The 21,714-nt window shown below is 36.4% G+C and overlaps 1 protein-coding gene across 2 annotated transcripts; it reads left to right on the plus strand.

Moving 5' to 3' along the window:
- Window positions 1-374: 374 nt before the first annotated feature.
- Window positions 375-20,696, plus strand: ADH4 (alcohol dehydrogenase 4 (class II), pi polypeptide). Of its 2 annotated transcripts, none has more exons than XM_032134845.3 (9): window positions 375-462; window positions 1,882-1,983; window positions 2,977-3,118; window positions 5,510-5,597; window positions 9,445-9,676; window positions 11,245-11,505; window positions 17,023-17,158; window positions 17,627-17,765; window positions 19,888-20,696. In XM_032134845.3, the coding sequence occupies exons 1-9, from the start codon at window positions 445-447 to the stop codon at window positions 19,910-19,912; spliced, it is 1,143 nt and encodes a 380-aa protein (XP_031990736.1). In that variant the 5' UTR covers window positions 375-444; the 3' UTR covers window positions 19,913-20,696. The 2 variants fall into 2 exon arrangements, with proteins under 2 accessions (XP_031990736.1, XP_031990668.1); XM_032134777.2 differs by lacking the exon at window positions 375-462 and adding an exon at window positions 1,422-1,483 and having other exon boundaries at window positions 1,869-1,983; window positions 19,888-20,001.
- Window positions 20,697-21,714: the final 1,018 nt, after the last annotated feature.

Consider the following 21,714-nt stretch of genomic DNA (forward strand, 5'->3'; position numbering starts at 1 on the left):
CCTTAAATAGGTAGTAAACCACTAAATATGCAAGGAAGTGATTATCAGAGTTGTGAAGGAGAAGAATAGGTAAGTTAAATGGGCAATTCTAAGGAGTAGAAATTTCCTTTACTTCATAATTATTTGCTAATTCATCTTTATATGTTTAATGGGCTTTTCTCTATTATTTTATATTTTTCAATAAAAGAAAAAAGAATTCAAAAAATCTTGGAGCTCACTGGGAGCAATAGGGTTTGCAGCTGAAGTCCAATAGTACAAATGATGTGGTAAGAGGCCGGCAGGGCTGTGAATTACAGCAATAAAGAAGGAAAGAAAGTGATTGGAGAATTAAGCCACGTGAATGGTATTTATTCAAAGACAGCTCATTATAGGACACAGAACTCCCTGGGTAGGAGTAGAAGCCTCCTTAACTCAGAAACTTCCAACACAGTTTCCCAGAGAAAAATGGGCACGAAGGGCAAAGTAAGCAAATAAGCTGTATCTTTGTTCAGTTTGTGCTTTTCTGTGTCTTTGTATGTTTGGCTAAAAGAAGCTTCCATCAGGAACTCAGGAAGCAGTGACTTACAGTTGATCAAAAGGATATGAGTGGCCCCTATGCCAGGAATTTATTCTAGGGAAATTAACTGTGGATTCCCAAATTGTTTACTACAAGGGTGTTCAGTTAATATTAATATTATTTAAATGGTCAAAAGAAGAGAGATTTAAGTAACTGTGCTGTAACCATAAAATAGAATATGCATATGTTACAAATAATGTTGCAGGAAAATATGGGAAAATATTCACTTATATTAATAGTAGAAAAAGTATATTACAAAATACTATGGACAATGTATCTTATTTGGGGATACTCAGAGAATTTGCATCAAAAGCATAAAGTGGGTGATGAGCTTACAGATGAATCTTATATTTTTTGTCTTTAAAAACTTGATAGGCCTTGGCATTTTGAAACTTCCTGCAATAGATATATAATTCATTTGAAACAAAATAAATAAAATTCAAAAACATAATTCAAAATTACGTAACTATTGAGAAATAGATATTCATGTGGTCAAAGACTTTAGGAAAAGTATACCAAATGTAAGCATAGTAGTATTAGAACAGAAGATTATAGGTTTGTTTCTTTCTACTTTCTTTCAATGTTGCTTATATTTGAAATTAAAAATAAAATTTGAGGCTAGAAAAAATTGGGATTATAGAATCCTAAATACTTAATATCTGTTCATTCATCTTTACCCAAATTCTTACAATTAGATGAAATTTTTATTTAATTTATATCCTACAGATAAATTTAGTAATGATGTAAGCCTCATTTCTCAGACTTTTAATGAATTCTCTGGGGATATTGTTCAAATGCAGATTTGGATTTAGTGGATTTGAGGCAGGGCTTTCATCTCTAACAAATTCCCAAGTGATGTGAATAAATGCTTGTCCGAGGACCACATTTTGAGTTGCAAAGATGTAAAACACATCTATTCTCCAGTAATAATGACTCAGGTAATTCAGAGCTGATTTCAAACAGTTCACTCACTAGATTTTTATAGGCCATCTACCTTACTCAAACTCTATAAAATCTATCCTCTCTGTTATACAGGGAAAAACTTGAGGCATTATATCAAGGTAAACTTTAATATACCTGTTATTTTTTTCAAGGAATAAAAAATGTAATGACTATAATGTAGAATTTAACTTCTTATTTTTCTTTAAGATCTCTTGTCTTTAAAATAATATCTATAAGATCCAGCTACAAACTCTTTAACTCTTTGTCATGAAATTACAGTATCAATATATTCTAATTTTTTCTCATGATCTCCTCTCTCCCACCCCCAACCCTGTCAAAATCTCTATCTCTATCTCCTTCTTCCTTTTCTTTCTCTCTTTCAGGTTATTAAATGCAAAGCAGCCATCGCCTGGGAAGCAGGCAAGCCCCTTTGCATTGAAGAGGTTGAAGTAGCTCCCCCCAAGGCTCATGAAGTTCGCATTCAGGTAAGTGGAGACTTTCCTTGGGTGGGAACAGACAGGGCCCCAAGTGGAGACCTGGCTTCTGTCAGGTCAATCCTCTGTGCTATGATTCAGAGGCCTTGGAGTTTCTAGTACAGGGAAGTTGTATTTTTAGGTTCAGTCAAAAATAGGCATTATCCCAAAAAGGAATAAATCATCCATTATTTTAGTAATTTTCAAATAATGGGCTAAAATTTAATTGATCTTAACATTAATCATTTACCCTAAGAATCAGACAAAGGAATTCACTTTGGATTTGAATTAGTTAGTTTTCTTTTTGCTTTCCAATTGCTAATTATTTGAAAGTGTTATTAAAAGGAAGATAGAGAATTTGATCGAAAACAAGACAGAAGAAAAAACCCAACGTGCTGCCCTAGGCAGCTGAAGGGTCCTGGGTATCCAGAGGAAGGGACAGGAGTAGGTCACAGGGAGAAGAGAGTGCATGGAATGGAGTGAGATCACCGATGGCAAGTTTGGACAACTTCCCCATTTTTCCCAAACTGACTGGGTTATATTTTCCCTGAGGACCCCCACATTAAGATACTGTACATGAGAGTGAATGGGACATCCTCATTGACAGAACCTTAAAGAAGAATATAGGTATACATTGGTAATTATTCAGACAATCCTTGATTTGATATTGTTCTCTCAACTATAAAAGGTATATTACCTCAACTTTATTTCAATAAGCCCTATTACCTTTTATTTTTTCCTCTCCTGGAGGCAATAATTGCCAATCCTATCTCTTTTATGATTTTCTGAAGACAGCAAAAGGTAGAAAACAAAGATGCATTATAAGAGGAAAAGAATCTAACCTAGTATATTTTTATTGGTTCTTTTTTTCAAAAGGTGATTCTTTTATTGAGTTCTAGAAGTCTTATAAAGTTTTAAAATGATATCAAGCCTAATATTTTATGTAACATCCAGCCCAATAATATAGTTGCAGGAACACAATTCAAGTCTGTGATTGCCTTGTAGATCATTGCTACTTCCCTGTGCCATTCTGATGCCACTGTTATCGATTCTAAATTTGAGGGCCTAGCTTTCCCAGTGATCGTTGGCCATGAGGCTGCAGGGATTGTGGAAAGTATTGGGCCAGGAGTGACCAACGTCAAACCAGGTATTTTATTTTATTCAGAAAAAAATGGAAATGTCACAATATTTCAGAGATAATTCTTGATAGAGTCCTGGATTGGCATGCTATAATTGATCTCTATTTACAAAAGGGGACCATCTTTTCCAAAGTAAAACTGAGAGACACAATTTATCACAGTCTAGCAATAGGACAGAATATTTGAAATCAGAACTGTCTAATAAAATCTGGGAAATGTGATCACTTTATTTACATATAGCACTGAGAAATTGTCCTATGAAGCAAAGTTACAAGGTTAGCTCTAACTGAAACTTCCATGTTTAACAAATGATACCTTATAAAAGTACAAGATCATGTCCTTTGCAGAAATATGGATGAATCTGTCAGCCATTATCCTTAGCAAACTATTGTAGGAACAGAAAACCAAATACTGAATGTTCTTACTTATAAGCAGGAGCTAAATAATGAGAATACATGGACACAAATGGGGCAATGACAGGCACACTGGGACCTACTTAAGGATGAAGGACAGAGGGAGGAAAGGCTCAGAAAAATAACTATCAGGTACTATCTTTAGTACCCGGGTGACAAAATTATCTGTACACCAAACTTCCATGACACAAGTTTACCTATATAGCAAACCTGCACATGTACCCCTAAATCTAAAATTAAAGGTGTTGTTTTTCCTTTTTTTTTTTTTTTTGAGATGGAGCCTTGCTCTGTCACCCAGGCTGGAGTGCAGTGGCACGATCTCAGCTCACTGCAACCTCCACCTCCTGGGTTCAAGTGATTCTCCTGCCTCAGCCTCCCGAGTAGCTGGGATTACAGGCATGCACCACCACACCCGGCTAATTTTGTATTTTCAGTAGAGACAGGGTTTCACCATGTTGGCTAGGCTGGTCTCGAACTCCTGACCTCAGGTGATCCACCCACCTCTGCCTCCCAAAGTGCTGGGATTACAGGCATGAGCCACCTTGCCCAGACATTTTTTTTTCGAAACAGAGTCTCACTCTGTTGCCCAGGCTGGAGTGCTGTGGCACGATCTTGGCTCACTGCAACCTCCACCTCCCGAGCTCACACAAATCTTGTGCCTCAGCCTCCAGATAGCTGGGATTACAGGCATGAGCCACCACATCTGGCTAGTTTTTGTATTTTTAGTAGAGACAGGGTTTCACCATGTTGGCCAGGCTGGTCTTGAACTCTCAACCTCAGGTGATCTGCCCACCTCAGCCTCCCAAAGCACTGGGATTACAGATGTGAGCCACTGCACCTGGTGTAAAAGAAAAGGTTTTTTTAATGACATGTTATAACAACTTCTATTTAAAAAAGCAAACTATTTTAATATTAACAGCAAACTATGTAAAGAATGAGGACTTAGAGGTAGCTTTAGTGAGAAATATTTTATATATATGTCAATGTTAGCTGAAGTGTCTTTTTGGAAGTTTGTAAGATAAACATAATACCTAAATGAAGCACACCAATAGCTGAAATTATTTACTCCACATTTTACAACAGATACTCCAGATACTGGAATACGGGCTATGTAATCCTCATTTGGCAGCCCAGATGAACCATGCCACTCTTTTCTCTTTTAATGAGAATGCTCCAAAGTTAGAGGTATATTAGTATCTTTCCATTCCAAAAAAGATTGTACAAATTGCTTCCCAAAATTTTGTGTCAATGAAGGAGTCTGGCCAATATAATCTCTTTAGCCCCAGCTCTGACACTTACTGGCTATGTGATCTTGGCCAGTTATGTCACTTTTCTGTGATTCAGCTCAGATTTCTGTTTTCTATAGTGTGAATAAAAATAGGGTTCATCTCAAAGTGTTGTTCTGAGAATTAAGTTCTGAAATAATACATGTAAGTAGTTATAATGGTGCGTGGTATGTATTAAATGTTGAACGAATGTGAATTATCATCATCAGACCTCAGGCATCGAAGCACAGAAGTCACTATTAAATTGGAATTTATTAAAAAGTGGAAAAATGTGGAATTTGAAAGTGAATCTAAAGGTGAAACACGGCAATGATATAAAGTTTATACCTAGCCTATAATTGTTTACCTCTCCTATTATCTAAGGATGTTATGTTACATACATGGTGTTTGGAAATGTAATAAACAATAGTCATGATGCAGACAGTCGCAATGACAGCAAAGTCCCAGAGTTCTGTATCTGTTGATATCAACACAGATTTGTTGCTTGACTGCCTAGCAGAGTAATTTTTTAAAAACTACAATATATGCAATACTTTGGGGAATCTGCAGTCTTGTAAGGTAATGAAATATTGTAGCCACCTATACTTTCCACTGAATATAAAATGTATACTATAAAGAAAAGGTGTTTTCCACTGATTTATCTGGTAGAAGCTATAAGTAACATCTTAGGCACCATCCAACATATGGCCTTTCTTTCTAGGTGACAAAGTAATTCCACTTTATGCACCTCTATGTAGAAAATGCAAGTTTTGTCTGAGTCCACTCACAAATTTGTGTGGAAAAATCAGGTAAGCACTCTACATTGTTAGTATTAGCATAAATTTGAATGAATATTTTGGAAAGCATATTGACATTACCTAAATGGCCTTGAAGAGGTGCAAACCTTCCACCCACTAATTCTAATCCTAGGTGTGTACAAGATACTATTGCAAGTGCACACAAAGAAACATGTGCTGGAATGTTCTTTGCAACAGTTTATTAGAGTAAGCAATTTAAAACAGCACAAATGTCCATCAGAAAGAGAATGAATTTTAAAACTGCTATGTAGTAGCACAATGCACTACTACACAACAATAAAAATGGCTAAACTTGAGCTGCATGTATTAACATAAAATAATCTCACACACATAATGTTAAGGGAAATAAGCAAATTGCTGAAGGAATATTTAGTAAAGTGTCATATACAAAAACAATACTATACTTTTTTATGGTTATTTGTATATGTAGTAAAAGCATAAATAAATCACTGAAATAATAAATGCCAAATTCAGAATAATAGCTACTTCTACAGGGATGAGAGAGGGATCCAATAAGTCACAGTAAAGTAATTTACTCCAAGGCAACATAGTTATAAGTCTTAGAGCCAGGTTTTTAATCCAGGCAGTATGGCTCTGGAGTCTAAAATCTTAATCATCTTGTTTTTGCTTCACTGAGACTACAGAAGGATCCTTTCATCCTTAACACTAATTGAAAGCAGTTATTTAAGCAGCTAAAACTGTACTACTCTTACATCTATTACTGTGCCTCAATTTTTTCATCTATAAAATGAGGAGCAAAATAATGCCTGCTTCATAGATTTGTTCTGGATATTCAAAGAACTAATTTTTTTTGCAAAGCTTTAATGAAATAATGGATTTAGGCAATGCCAATAAATTCTTTCTAATAAAAGTTATAAAAAGAGAGATAGATATTCCAAAGGAAATATACAATACCACCTACAAAGTATTACCACAAAAGTATAAAATCTGAATCAGATCAAGTGTTTTGATCAAAAATACTAATTTATGAGGGGATACAGGGATAGAGAAATATGTTCAACCAGATTACAGGAATGTTATGAGCAAAATCCAGAATGAGGAAAACTCTATAGGACAAATGATTCAATTTCTTCAACAAGTAAATTGCAAGGGGAAAAAGAGGGGGAGAAGGGATCTATAATTTAAGATAATTAAGAGACAACAAAAATGTGGACCTAAAACAATCCTTTAGAGATACATGTTAATGTTTTTACAGATGAAATCGTGATATCTGGGATTTGCTTCAAAATATTCCAATGTGGGGGAGGGAGCAGTTATTGTGGAGGAATACTAGATGAAACCTGACTGGCCATGAGTTGATGTTTACTGGAGCTGGGACATGGACACATAAGGGTTCATTATGCTATTCCTTCTACTTTTATACATGTTCGAATTTTCCACAATAAAATTTTTTTTTATTATACTTTAGGTTTTAGGGTACATGTGCACAATGTGCAGGTTTGTTACATATGTATCCATGTGCCATGTTGATTTCCTGCACCCATTAACTCGTCATTTAGCATTAGGTATATCTCCTAATGCTGTCCCTCCCCCCTTCCCCCACCCCAAAACAGTCCCCGGAGTGTGATGTTCCCCTTCCTGTGTCCATGAGTTCTCACTGTTCAATTCCCACCTATGAGTGAGAACATGCGGTGTTTGGTTTTCTGTCCTTGCGATAGTTTACTGAGAATGATGTTTTCCAGTTTCATCCATGTCCCTACAAAGGACACGAACTCATCATTTTTTATGGCTGCATAGTATTTCATGGTGTATATGTGCCACATTTTCTTAATCCAGTCTATTGTTGTTGGACATTTGGGTTGGTTCCAACTCTTTGCTATTGTGAATAGTGCCGCAATAAACATACGTGTGCATGTGTCTTTATAGCAGCATGATTTATAGTCCTTTGGGTATATACCCAGTAATGGGATGGCTGGGTCAAATGGTATTTCTAGTTCTAGATCCCTGAGGAATCGCCACACTGACTTCCACAATGGTTGAACTAGTTTACAGTCCCACCAACAGTGTAAAAGTGTTCCTATTTCTCCACATCCTCTCCAGCACCTGTTGTTTCCTGACTTTTTAATGATCGCCATTCTAACTGATGTGAGATGGTATCTCATCGTGGTTTTGATTTGCGTTTCTCTGATGGCCAGTGATGATGAGCATTTTTTCATGTGTCTGTTGGCTGCATAAATGTCTTCTTTTGAGAAGCGTCTGTTCATATTCTTTGCCCACTTTTTGATGGGGTTGTTTTTTTCTTGTAAATTTGTTTGAGTTCATTGTAGATTCTGGATATTAGCCCTTTGTCAGATGAGTAGGTTGCAAAACTTTTCTCCCATTCTGTAGGTTGCCTGTTCACTCTGATGGTAGTTTCTTTTGCCTATGTCCTGAATGGTATTGCCTAGGTTTTCTTGTAGGATTTTAAGGTTTTAGGTCTAACATTAAAGTCTTTAATCCTCTTGAATTAATTTTTGTATAGTTTCAGCTTTCTACATATGGCTAGCCAGTTTTCCCAGCACCATTTATTAAATAGGGAATCCTTTCCACATTGCTTGTTTTTGTCAGGTTTGTCAAAGATCAGATAGTTGTAGATATGTGGCATCATTTCTGAGGACTCTGTTCAGTTCCATTGATCTATGTCTCTGTTGTGGTACCAGTACCATGCTGTTTAGGTTACTGTAGCCTTGTAGTATAGTTTGAAGTCAGGTAGCGTGATGCCTCCAGCTTTGTTCTTTTGGCTTAGGATTGACTTGGCGATGCGGGCTCTTTTTTGGTTCCATATGAACTTTATGGGTTGGAAGAATCAATATCATGAAAATGGCCATACTGCCCAAGGTAATTTATAGATTCAATGCCATCCCCATCAAGCTACCAATGACTTTCTTCAAAGAATTGGAAAAAACCACAATAAAAATTTTTAAGCGTTAATACATGTAAAGCCCTTAAAAGCATTTCTGGTACACAAAAGCATTCAATAAAAGTTTGTTCCCAGGCCGGGTGCGGTGGCTCATGCTGGTAATCCTAGCACATTGGGAGGCCACCTGAGGTCAGGAGTTCGAGACCAGCCTGACCAACATGGAGAAACCCCGTCTCTACTAAAAATACAAAATTAGGGCCAGGCGAGGTGGCTAACACCTATAATCCCAGCACTTTGGGAGGCCGAGGCGGGTGGATAGCGAATTCAGGAGTTTGAGACCAGCCTGGCCAACATGATGAAACCTCATCTCTACTAAAAATACAAAAATTAGCCAGGCCTGGTGGTGCATGCCTGTAGTCCCAGCTACTTGGGACACTGAGGCAGGAGAGTTGCTTGAACCCGGGAGGCGGAGGTTGCATTGAGCTGAGATCATGCCACTGCACTCCAGCCTGGGTGACAGAGCAAGACTCTGTCTCAAAAAAAATAATAATAATACAAAATTAGCCAGGCGTGGTGGTGCATGCCTATAATCCAAGCTACTCTGGAGGCTGAGGCAGGAAAATCGCTTGAACTCGGGAGGTGGAGGTTGCGGTGAACAGAGATTGTGCCACTTCACTCCAGCGTAGGCAACAAGAGCAAAAACTCCGTCTAAAAAAAAAAAATTGTTCCCTGCACTCCAGCCTGAGTGACAAAATGACACCCTATCACTTTAAAAAAAATTGTTGCTGTTATCTTTAAAATTTGCTGTTATCCAACAAACTATATTTTGTGAAAAGTCTTGTTGTTTCCCTAATTTTTCTGTCTTGTAAATTGTCATCAAAAATATATAATGCTCAACATATTTTGTAGGAAAATGATCAGTGTTCCATTTATTATAACTTCTCTTTATTTGTACCTCTCTTTTTTAAAATTTTCTAGTAATCTCAAAAGTCCTGCTACTGATCAACAACTAATGGAAGACAAAACCAGCAGGTTTACCTGCAAAGGAAAACCAGTCTACCATTTCTTTGGAACCAGTACATTCTCTCAGTACACTGTGGTGTCAGATATCAATCTTGCCAAAATAGATGATGATGCAAATTTAGAGAGAGTTTGTCTGCTTGGATGTGGGTTTTCAACTGGCTATGGGGCTGCAATCAACAATGCCAAGGTAAATGGTTAAACACCAGTTTGTGTAAAACAGAAGTTACTAGGAGACAGTGTGATACAGATGAACTGGAGTTAGTTATCTTCAAACTATGGATGTGTCATTTATTACCTCTGTGATTTTAGGCAAGTTATTTAATCCCTCTAGAATAATATTTACTACAAATACTTATGAGGATAATTGAATCATATTATATATGTAGCCCAGTAGCCTACATATAATTGGCCCAGCATATGTTCTTATACTATACTAACATATTAGGTTATAGATCTTCCCTGATTTAAATACAGCCTGTTTAAATATGTCTCCTAAGGATGAATGCTCATCCTAGGACAGCTGACTCAGTCAAAGGGCAACAAAAATGACAGAAACTCACTTCCCTCTTCACACAACCACCCCTGTCTTCTCCCTGATGCTACAGATTTATCTCCCTCCATCAGTAGTAATTCATTTCTGCTACTCGTCATGTCCCTTTGTGGCTTCAAAGGAGGGTCTCTGGCAGCAGCCCTAATGTTGACCAGATGTGTCCCTGGAATCCCATGTTAGAATTTAGAGACTCTTACAAAGCATCTGATCTAGAACTACAGAGATATCAAAGATATCTCTCTATGTAGTATTTTTCTATCACTATACTCGTCTGTAGAATAACATATTCCAGTTACAGCATCTTTTCTTACCATCTTATCTATTATTTCCATTTAATGCAATGAAACAAATATTTATTAAAGACAATATACAGAAGACTTTCATAATAATGTGGAATTTAAGAAGTTTCTGCCTTCATAAAAATTTAGTCTTTTAAAGAAACACACATACACACACAATCAAGGCAGGTTATAAATTATATGATACAGGAAAAGCAAAAAGACAGGCATTGATTTCTGATTGAAAAATCAAGAAAAGTTTCATAGAGAGAATGTCCTTGAAGTCAGGCCTAGGAATATAGGTTATACTTTAATTAAAGAAAAGAAGGTGAAAAGTACATCAGTCTGAGGGAGCAGCGTCAACTACTGCATGAGGAGAAGAAAGTGCAACAATCTGTTCGCAGTTCTTGTACTGGGAATATTATGGGGATGAAGCTGGAAGGTAAATAGAGGTCAGACAATAAAAATCCTTCCATGCCATGCAAAACAAATTGGACCTCATTCCATATTGGTGATTTGGAGTGATCAAGTAAATCACTGTAATATTAATACAACCAAATGAGGCCTATTCAAAATATAGATGTCAAATTAATAGTGATCCAATTTTAAAAGGAAAGCAATAAACCCTTCAGAATGTGTGGGTTTTCAAATTTTGTTCAGATAACACTGAAGGGAAAAAGTAAAACAAGGGAATTATTTTTACTTGGGTTTCTTTCTTATAATCTTAATGAACACTAATTCTCCAAATTTAGGTAGTAATGCATCCATTTTCACATTGGCAGATTTCCTCCATTGGCTATATCATAAAGTTTAATAGCAGGCTGTCTTTAATTCATATGTTCATGCCCCCACTTCCTCTTGACTCTTAAAAGAAAAAAAGTGGGACTGGCTGCTTTAGAAGTTACTTTATAATTTTCCTGCTTGCAGGTCACCCCTGGTTCGACTTGTGCTGTCTTTGGCCTAGGAGGTGTGGGTCTTTCTGCTGTAATGGGTTGTAAAGCCGCAGGAGCTTCCAGAATCATAGGTATTGACATCAACAGTGAGAAGTTTGCGAAGGCTAAAGCCCTGGGAGCCACTGACTGCCTCAATCCTAGAGACCTACATAAACCCATCCAGGAGGTTATCGTTGAATTGACCAAGGGAGGTGTGGATTTTGCCCTTGACTGTGCAGGTGGATCTGAAACCATGGTATGTATATTTTTTTCTTGGATCATATTTTCAATGTATTCTTTGGCTGTCAAATAATAGGGGAAAGTGGGTTATGTTTATTATGGTAACTATAGTCATTCCTCCTTAGTATTTTCCAATGGATGACAGGGGAGTAGAACTATAAGCCACAAATCATTTCCCATTCCCTCAGCTATACTCCATTTCCTTCAATGCCCATGAATGTGTCCCCCCAAATGCCAGTACTGTCTTGGTGAGTTCAGTCTTCTCTTGTGATAAGAAGCCATACCAGCATTATTTGTAGATGTTGATTTTTCTTTTGAGATCCCTTTAAAAAGCTCAATATTATTTATCTGGAGATAATATTTTCTAATTTTGTTTTCTATGATAATTCCAATTCCTATTCCTTGGAGACAATTTTAGGGGTTTTTTCATTTTTAATTAGAGAAATGTTCCTTTTGACTATTAAATCAAATAAAATGGCAAGTGCATTAACTAGACAGCATTCTTTAGCAAAAGATATAAAGGGATGAATTAACTGCAGTGCATAAATAGGAATAAACGCCTATTTTGCTTAGCTATCTTATGCATTATATACATGTTATTAATATTAATATTTTTAATAATGTAGAAAATCTTTTCTATAACAGTATATAATAAATATTTAAAATTAATAAATAATATGTGCATGTGTTGTTATATTTAATATTAACATATTTATAGATGATATAAACAATAACATTTGTTAATACTTAGATATACATTATATAATAATCTATTGTAAGTAATGTTTGTTAACATGTAAATAACTTTCTATTAGCCCTTAATATTAATGTTATTAATATTTGTTCATTCTTCTATATGAAATGCAGCAAAAAAAGAGAAAACTTAGAAATGAACATTGTAAAAGAATTGTGTTTTATGAGAAGTGAGCCCTCCCCCCCCAAAAAAAATATAGAAAAGGCAGATTTAGAGGAGGAAATAAGAGAGGGTGACTGGTGTTTCCTACCAGCTACAACACATTCGCTCCCATATTAAAGTAGAACAGGGAGAGGCTAGCAACCTGCACACAGCCCAGCTCTGTCCATCAGATCTCAATAAATAGGCTGCAAAATTAGGTCCAAATTACACATTTGAAATTTTCTATATTTCAAAAAAAACACACCACAAAATTTAAATCATCTTTTTATCCTGAACACTACAATGTTGTATCATTCTGATTTCTTCTCGACTCAGGACAGGCTACAGTGCCCTCAGTGACTGCACTGGTTGCACTATGAAGCCGGCCTGTCTATTTTACTCCAAAAAGTGGGATAAAGAACCAACTACAACATACAGGCAATATACTGAAAAGTTACCTTACTGGAGTGCCCAGCCTTATTCTCCAGAGAATCAGCAAATAATCACCTAATGTGTATTTACTCAAAGACACTAAGCAGATTTTGGGAGTTTTGTTTTGTGTTTGTTTGTTTGTTTTTGTTTTTAATGAAATGACCAAAGAATTCATCAACTGAATTATGTGCCTGTAGATTCTTATTTCATTAGTGAGAGCCATGTAGTAGTTGTGATGTTATTCCTTTTACTTACAACTTCGCTCACCCTAGCTCCCAAGCCTTCCTCTAGGCAAGATATAAAGCATAAAATTCTATACTTCCCAGAAACAAATTTTGTGCTGGTTCTTCCCCCTTGGTTCTTACATGACTGGTGTATTCCCCAGAAGAGAATGAGACCAAGGAACACTTATGATGAGAGCCACAGGCTGCTGTTCCTCAGTCATTCTTCTCTGAACAGTTTCATTATAATATATGCAAACTGCTGAAAACAGGATCTGGCAGGTACTAAGCATGCAATAAACATTAGCTATTATTGAAAATGCATGCATTAAGGCCTCCATATCTGGCACTGCTCACCTGTGTTCAAGGCTTCAGGCCCTGCTTTTGAATTGATGTTAGTACCTGCAGTCTGCAGCATGCCACATCCATCACTCCTCTTCCCATGGCTCCTTTTTTTACAAACACTAAAATTTAGCCTATTCACCTTATTTTTCTGGTACAGAGATTCTCAACACTAGCTATATGTTAGAATTTCCTGAGGGGTTTTCATTGTTTTGTTGCTTTTTTAATACCAATGAATGGGCCAAACTCAGGATATTCTTGTGTGCTGGGGGCCCACTGACAACATTTTCAAAATTAATTTCTCAAGTTGAGAACCACTGACCTAAAAGTTAGCAACTTCTATTATTAAGCTGACTTATTATACCATGAAAGTCATTTTCAATTATGGAACAGAATTATGTTAGAGAATCCAAATGGAAAGAGAAGGATTTACTTAATCACCAAAAGATGAGTTACCTACTCTCCCACCAGAAGTTTCTATAGCTAGGAACAGCTATGTTTCTATGTTTCAATGACCTCTAACCCTCTAAACCAAGGGTCAACACCCTGTAGCTTACCAGCACAAGGATTATTTACTAACACCTGCTAAGGACCCTTTTAAGGAGCTGAATGTAGTGATACTGGAGTCTATGACCTGACTGGAAGCTGTAGAAAGATTTTATAACCTTGCAATGATTAATTTTTTAGAGCTTTGATAAGCCCCAGCAATCAGACAGAGACAATGTAGAATTTAATTTTGAAAGCATTTGTCAAAAATGTTAAAGGCCTCAAAACATTTGATTAAAACAGGACCATAGGTCATTGTAAAACAATAGTTACTTATTTAGCCAAATAGATCATCAAAAGACTTTAAAGGCAATACATAAGGATGTATGGATGTAAAAACCTTAACCCTGTTTTTTTAAGCAATTTAAAACCTAATATAGACAACATGGGAATTATTTTGATAAAATGCAAAATGTTGTTTCTTAAGTCAGTTACCAGAAATGGAAAGAAAAACTGGTAGTGTGACTGCTTCTCCTTATGGGAAGCCCATTTCAATAAACGTGATGGGAAAAGTGCTTGAATTTAATCAGACATGGGAAAAGTGTGTTCAGGATTATGAGTACAGCAGGGGAATACATAATCCTTAGTAACCGCATGAGAAATTTTCTGGTTACATTGAAAAATTTAAACATATCAAGAAAAGCCAAGAATACAGAATCAAGTTGTACTGGAGGAAAACATTCACTCCTAGACCTTTAAGATAAAACATTTTAGTATCAGGTCATAAGAATAGTTAGAACTGGAGGAAAAAAACTTATAATAGCTGATGAAAAAGATAAAGAAGAGAGTTATCTCAGTCCAAGGGGAGACAAAGCTGAAAGCAGGGAGACATAGTAAAAGTTGAACTGACATATGATTTTGAGAAGTTTTCAAAAGAAACAGGTTATAAAACTAAAAGTTAAGTTTCTTTTAATTTTATTAAGAGCAAATCAATACTGTAAAGAGACTTTGTTTTAACATAGAGGAATAATCTTAGAAAGACTATTCTAAATAATCCTGTTTTAATTATAGCAAATTTAATCACACACAAAATTTTTTTGTAAATTCCTCTTCATGAACCTTATTATGACTTACACAGATGATCTATGACATGCTTGGACTTTTGACTTATCCTAATTTTTTCTTTTTAAATAATCAGTCATTTTATTTTAGGACAAGATTTTACCATAAGATTCTTTTTTATATGAAATTATTCTTTTTTAATAACTCTTACTAAAAATACATTTTTATATTTGTAACTTTATATTTCTCTCCCCTACTTACTTTTTTTCTTTTTAACTAAATAACTTTAAAATAATCTCCAAATTATATACAATTATTCTTTAATAAGAATACAGGCCAGGCACAGTGGGTCACACCTGTAATTCCAGCACTTTGGGAGGCTGAGGTGGGCAGACTGCTTGAGCCCAGGAGTTCAAGAGCAGCCTGGGCAACATGGCAAAAACCCATCTCTACTAAAAATACAAAAATTAGTCAGGTGTAGTGGCACATGCCTATAGTACCAGCTACTCGGGAGGGTAAGGTGAGAAAATAACTTAAGCCCAGGAAGTTGAGGCTGCAGTGAGCTATGATCACGCCACTGCACTGTAGCCTGGGCAACAGAGTGAGACTGCCTCAAAAAAAAAAGATAATACAATTATATATTTATATATGAATTAGAATTCTTATTCCTAGTAACCTTAAATTTTCATGAAAACTTAGAAAGCAAGAAATCCTGAACTGTTAGATGTAAGCATTTTATAGATGAAATCATTTCACAATTTTAGAAACATGTTTTCCTATATCATAATTTTTTAATTGGAAATGACTCACATATCCAGCATTTATTATTTAATTTAAAATAATTTTCAGATTTTATATTACACAAAAAGTCCACTTATAAGCATTTATTTCATTTACATATACTTTTTCATTTTTAATAGTTATCTAGATAACTTTTGATAACTGAGATATTATGCAGAACTAGCCATTATTTAAAGTTATTTCCTTGTTAACTTTTTTTTTGAGATGGAGTCTCACTCTGTCACCTGGTGGAGTGCAGTGGCAAGATTTTGACTCACCGCAACCTCCACCTCCTGGGCTCAAGCAATTTTCCTTCCTCAGACTCCTGAGTAGCTGGGACTTCAGGCACACACTGCCATGCCTGGCTACTTTTTTGTATTTTTAGTAGAGACGGGGTTTCTCCATGTTGGCCAGGCTGGTCTTGAACTCCTGATCTCAAGTGATCCACCTGCCTCGGCCTCCCAAAGTGCTGGGATTACAGGCATGAGCCACCATGCCTGGCCCTTGTTAACTATTTTTAAAGTCTAAACATTAGGTGAAAACCTAAGTAAGAGCCGTAAGGTTAAACACATAGGTATTTTGCTGATAAATTAGGTGATTCAGTTGCTGTTATTGACCTAACAATTTTAAATTAGTCTTATTTGTCAAAAAAAAAAAAAGTCACACAACGATAGATTTGGCTGGGTTTACAGTCTCACCACCTTTGAGCCAAACCCTGACACTTTAAACATTTAGCAGAGGCAAATATAAAACTTATTTACTTACACACAAATGTATGCTGATTTTTTAGACATCTTTATTTTTATTTTACTAATACTTTTTTTTTTTTTTGAGACAGAGTCTCACTCTGTCACCCAGGCTGGAGTGCAGTGGTGTGGTCTTGGCTCACTGCAACCTCCTCCTCCCGGGTTCAGGCAATTCTCCAGACTCAGCTTCCCAAGTAGCTGGGACTACAGGCAGGCACCACCACACCCAGCTAATTTTTGTATTTTTAGTAGAGACGGGGTTTTGCCATGTCGGCGAGGCTGGTCTTGAACTCCTGGCCTCAAGTGATCCACCCACGTTGGCCACCCAAAGTTCTAGGATTACAGGCATGAGTCACCTGCACCCGAACTGTGCTGAACATGCCATTTGTAATGGAACACTGGACCCTCAAGGCTCAATCTACAATGATAGTATGATGTCATTAGCTTGAATCCCATTATCTAACAAGCAGAGTTGGATTAATTTTTTTCTAAAGCATTGTACATTCCCACACTGAAGTTCATATTCTACTTTTCCACTGACTCAAGTAGTCTTTTGTGTTCGATCACAGAAAGCAGCCCTGGACTGTACAACCGCAGGCTGGGGATCATGTACTTTCATTGGAGTAGCTGCTGGTAGCAAAGGATTGACTATTTTTCCAGAGGAGCTAATAATCGGCCGTACTATAAATGGAACATTCTTTGGTGGTCAGTTTTTTTTTTCTTCATAGCTTTAAATTTTTTTCCTAGTAGTTCTGAAATTCTTAGAGTGAAGATTATTGAAAGGAAATAAAAATAATTTATTCAACCATTGAATCCCTAGAGCATATCCAAATACTACATAAAAACTATTAATTACTTATAATTTATATAAAAAGGTAATTATAATTTGCAAATTGAAATTTAATTTGCATTTGAATGAACCAACATGCAGGAACAAAAAATAAACATTGACCTAATTAAGATAATTTCTTAGAGTGGAAAATAATCTTAAATTTTTCTTATAAAGAAAATTTTTAAAATAGATATAAGTACAGAAAATTAAAGATGGAAGGAGTTTAATCTATTTGAAGCAAACCAAATCTGATTTAATAATTTCATTCGTTCAGCAAATGCTGATTAAACTACTTCGTGTCAAGTGCCATGTCTTTATTTTGCATTTTGTCCACATTACAGGTTGGAAAAGTGTGGATTCTATCCCAAAGCTGGTCACTGACTATAAGAATAAGAAATTCAATCTGGATGCATTGGTGACCCATACCCTGCCTTTTGACAAAATCAGTGAGGCATTTGACCTAATGAACCAAGGAAAAAGGTACATTACTAATAGATGACTGAATGATTTAAAAAACATTTAAATGATTCTACTTTTTTTTGATGTTAAGAACTAACCAGCTTTTTTTTTCTGACATTTTCCACATCCCAGGTACTAGATGTGCTTAAAAGATTAAATAGTGGCCATTTCAGAGGGAAAAAGCTTCCATTTCAATAATACACATCTGTACACTGTTGTTACAATATAGAATGGTGGTATAAATTGACACAATTTCCATTTCACAAACCATTAACTCAGTTGGGGCTGCTCCCTAGAGAGGTTTCTGTATAGTATAATGTTAGATCCCTCTAGTACAGTGTACCCCTGAGTTTAGCACTGTGGTGTTCTGCAGTTTGACACAGAGTGCCTACCCCAGACCCTTCACAATCAGAATGGGGTGAAAACCATGGCTATGTGGCAGGGATCAGACATGTAAAGGATGCCCCAAATGTCTCATTCTCTTGCTTTGTCATGGAGTTCCTATAAGATAGCTTCTGATCCACTATCTTAGTTATACAGTGCTCCCATGTCAGGGGCCCCAGGAACTGATGTATAGAAATGTTCCACCTGGAAGATTCTTAGGGGTTGGGGGATTAGTAAGACTAGGATCAATGATTCTAGGTAAAACGTTCAAGCACAGCCTTGATCAATAGAAACAAAGGTCAAAAACATTAGGAACAATGTTACATAGAGGAGATGCAGGACCAAGAAGAAATGAAAAGAGAAGATACAACAAAAGAGAGGAGGAAAAGGCTAAAGTAAAATTAAAATAACTGGGATTTGAAGCAGGGAATAAATGTTGCAGAAGAAGATAGTTTCATGGTGTGAGGACCCAGACTACTTCTTGGGGAAGAAACCTGAGGAAATATCCCCACTGACATGAACTCCCCAATTTGCAAACGTGTCAGTCACAACATATCAAAAGGAAGTTCAATAAAAAGAAAACACAAGCATTATTTTTTAAGCTACACCATGTAAACTTAGTATATAAGCCCTGCAATATATTATACAATCTCAATATCCCCATAAGGAATACTCCTCAAGTTAGGAGATAGAGGTTGGAGTGGAGTTTGAGCCTCACACCCTTGTACTCATATCCTCTAACACAAACCTTTTCTCCTAGAATTCTCAATTATGAAATATACCCATAAGGAATGCTAAGTGGCAGCCAGGTGGAAAATGCTGCATTGCTTTATGGGCAAGTCTCCCACATTCTCCAAGGAGGCTTCCCTGGTAATCAGCCTAGGGGTAGACACCAGAGTGAGGCCTCCTGCTCCTTCTCTGGCCAACTGAGAATACCACCTGACTGCCCACACAGATGGGAAGGTGGCAATGGGGAAGGCAGAGGTTGGGCCTCATCAGGTGTGTCCACCATATGGGCACAGGAAGCACAATAGAGGGCAGGCCCTCCTACCACCCAACTGCAAAGAAGCAAGGAAGTGGGGGGAAGGGGATGAGATACAATGACTGACTAGCCTGTTGAGGTGTAGTGATCCTGCCCCAGAGTGAGGAAAGGACACAGAGATTCTCCTTCCACAGGTAGGGGTGTCTTCCAGTCCTGGGTGAAGAAAACATTTATGCATAGCACCCTGCTGATTGCAGGGGTTCCACAGTTCCAGCAGTAATGTCTGAAATAAGGACTGCTCTGTCCTTGAGGCTTATCCCCCTCTTTGTGTCTACATGTTGGAGTTATTCAGGAATAAGAATATCTGGGTTCTCAAAAAGCATCCCAACACATCAACTTTGATGCCCACTCCCTCCTTCGATGCCCAACTTTGCCCTCAGCTATAGAAGATCCAGGAACAGTGACTATTCCAAGACAAAAACCTGACTCCCTCCTTGGTACATTCTAATTCTCCTCAACAGCACCATTGAGTAACAAGGACGCTGCCTAAGGTGAGTGAGGGTCCTCAATTCTCGCCAAGTTTACTAGTACACATATAAAATATTAGTAATACCATGAATGGAAGAGAATGATGGGATAAAAGAAATTAGGCTTAATAAAGTGGATGTCTATAAAGGAAGACCAGATTCTGAAATGAAAAAGGCAAAACTTATTTGTGAGCTTTGGTTAAATTTATCATGAAAATTATACTTATTAATGTTTTGTTGTTATTAACAGCATCCGAACAATCCTGATCTTTTGAAGATGCCAGGAGCAATTTGGAATACTACCTGATTGAATGCGAATCTGTCTGGTTAATTTATTACCTGATTTGATGAACCAAGGAAAGCCATGAGTTTAAACAAATATTTACATTTAATATGGGAACATAAAAGAGCTTTAAATATTACAGCCTTTGGACCTGTTATATATATTAATATTCCCTATGTTAAATAATAATAATAACTAGTGTTTATGAATAGAATCATATCATCTTTAGAAATTGTTTAAAATTAGTTCTGGGAAGTTGAAAGTGGGGAATGAAGAGATAATAAATAAAACTAGATTGGCCATATGTTTATAATTTTTTTAGATTGGGTAATGAATACATGGAGTTTCATTATACTTTTCTCTCCACTTTCGTCTATGTTGAAAATTTTCTGGGAGCTAAATGATGAGAACACATGGACACATGATGGGGAACAACACACACTGAGGCCTGTTGAGGGCAGGGAGTCAGCAGACGGAGAACATCAGGAAGAATAGCTAATGGATGCTGGGCTTCATACCTGGGTGATGAGATAATCTGTGCAGCAAAGCACCATGGTACATGTTTACCTATGTAACAAACCTGCACATCCTGCACATGTACCCTGGAACTTAATAAAAGTTGTAAATTTTTAAAAAGAATGAATAAGACCTGGTATTTGATAGCACAACAGGGAGACTATAGTCAACAGTAATTTAATTGTACATTTTAATATGACTAAAAGAGCATAATGGATTGTTTGTAACACAAATAAATGCTTGAGGGGATGGACACCCCATATTACATGATGTGATTGTTACACATTGCATGCCTATATCAAAACATCTCATGTACCCCATAAATATATACACCTAATACCCACAAAAATTAAAATAAAAAAATTTTAAAATAAAAATAAAGAAAAGATTTCCCAAAATAAAAAGACTTTTACTGGAAAAAATCACTATATTTCACATATATGTGTACATATATACACTATATATATACACACTATATGAAATATATAGTAATTGTGATCATGTGTGTATATAGATATTAATATATACACATATATATACATAAAACATTATTATATAATTTGTGTTCCAATAAGCCATAAGCTACTTTTTAAAAATAAGTTGCTAAATAATTTTCTTTTTAACATCTGTTAATTTCTTTTCTCTTAGCCCCACTCTATCATTAACTGCAACCACATGGAAGGAGATATCAGAATCTATTTAAGTGAATATTTTAAAAAGAATAAAAGCATATCTACTCTCTCAAGTTTCTATCTCTATAAAATAACTGCCCTTTCATCTTTGATAATTTTTTTTCTTCAGCTTTTAAGGTCTGGGGTACAGATGTGCAGGATGTGCAGGTTTGTTACATAGGTAAGATGTACAATCTGTGTACACAGATGTACAACCTGTGCAGGATGTGCAGGTTTGTTACATAGGTAAATGTGTGCCATGGTGGTTTCCTGCAGAGATCAACCCATCATTTAGGTATGAGGCCCTGCATCCATTAGCTATTCTTCCTGATGCTCTGCCTCCCCCCACCCCCCTCAACAGGCCCCAGTGTGTTGTTTCCCATCATGTGTCCATGTATTCTCATTGTTCAGCTCCCGTTTATAAATGAGAACACATGGTATTTGTTTTTCTGTTCCTGCATTAGTTTGCTGAGGATAAGGGCTTACAGCTCCATCCATGTCCCTGCAAAGGACATAATCTCATTCCTTTTCATGGCTGCATAGTATTCCATAGCATATATGTACCACATTTTCTTTATCCAATCTATCATTGATGGGCATTTCATTT

The sequence above is a fragment of the Hylobates moloch genome, unplaced genomic scaffold (assembly GCF_009828535.3).
Source record: "Hylobates moloch isolate HMO894 unplaced genomic scaffold, HMol_V3 SCAFFOLD_2, whole genome shotgun sequence".
Lineage (NCBI taxonomy): Eukaryota > Metazoa > Chordata > Mammalia > Primates > Hylobatidae > Hylobates > Hylobates moloch.

Excerpts from the sequence above, each read along its gene's own strand:
- ADH4 (XM_032134777.2), top strand. The coding sequence starts at position 1,422 with ATGCTTGTCCGAGGACCACATTTTGAGTTGCAAAGATGTAAAACACAT. Across the intron at positions 1,484-1,868 it reads ACACATCTATTCTCCAGTAA|TTCTCTCTTTCAGGTTATTA; the intron begins TAATGACTCAGG and ends TCTTCCTTTTCT. Across the intron at positions 9,677-11,244 it reads CTGCAATCAACAATGCCAAG|GTCACCCCTGGTTCGACTTG; the intron begins GTAAATGGTTAA and ends TCCTGCTTGCAG.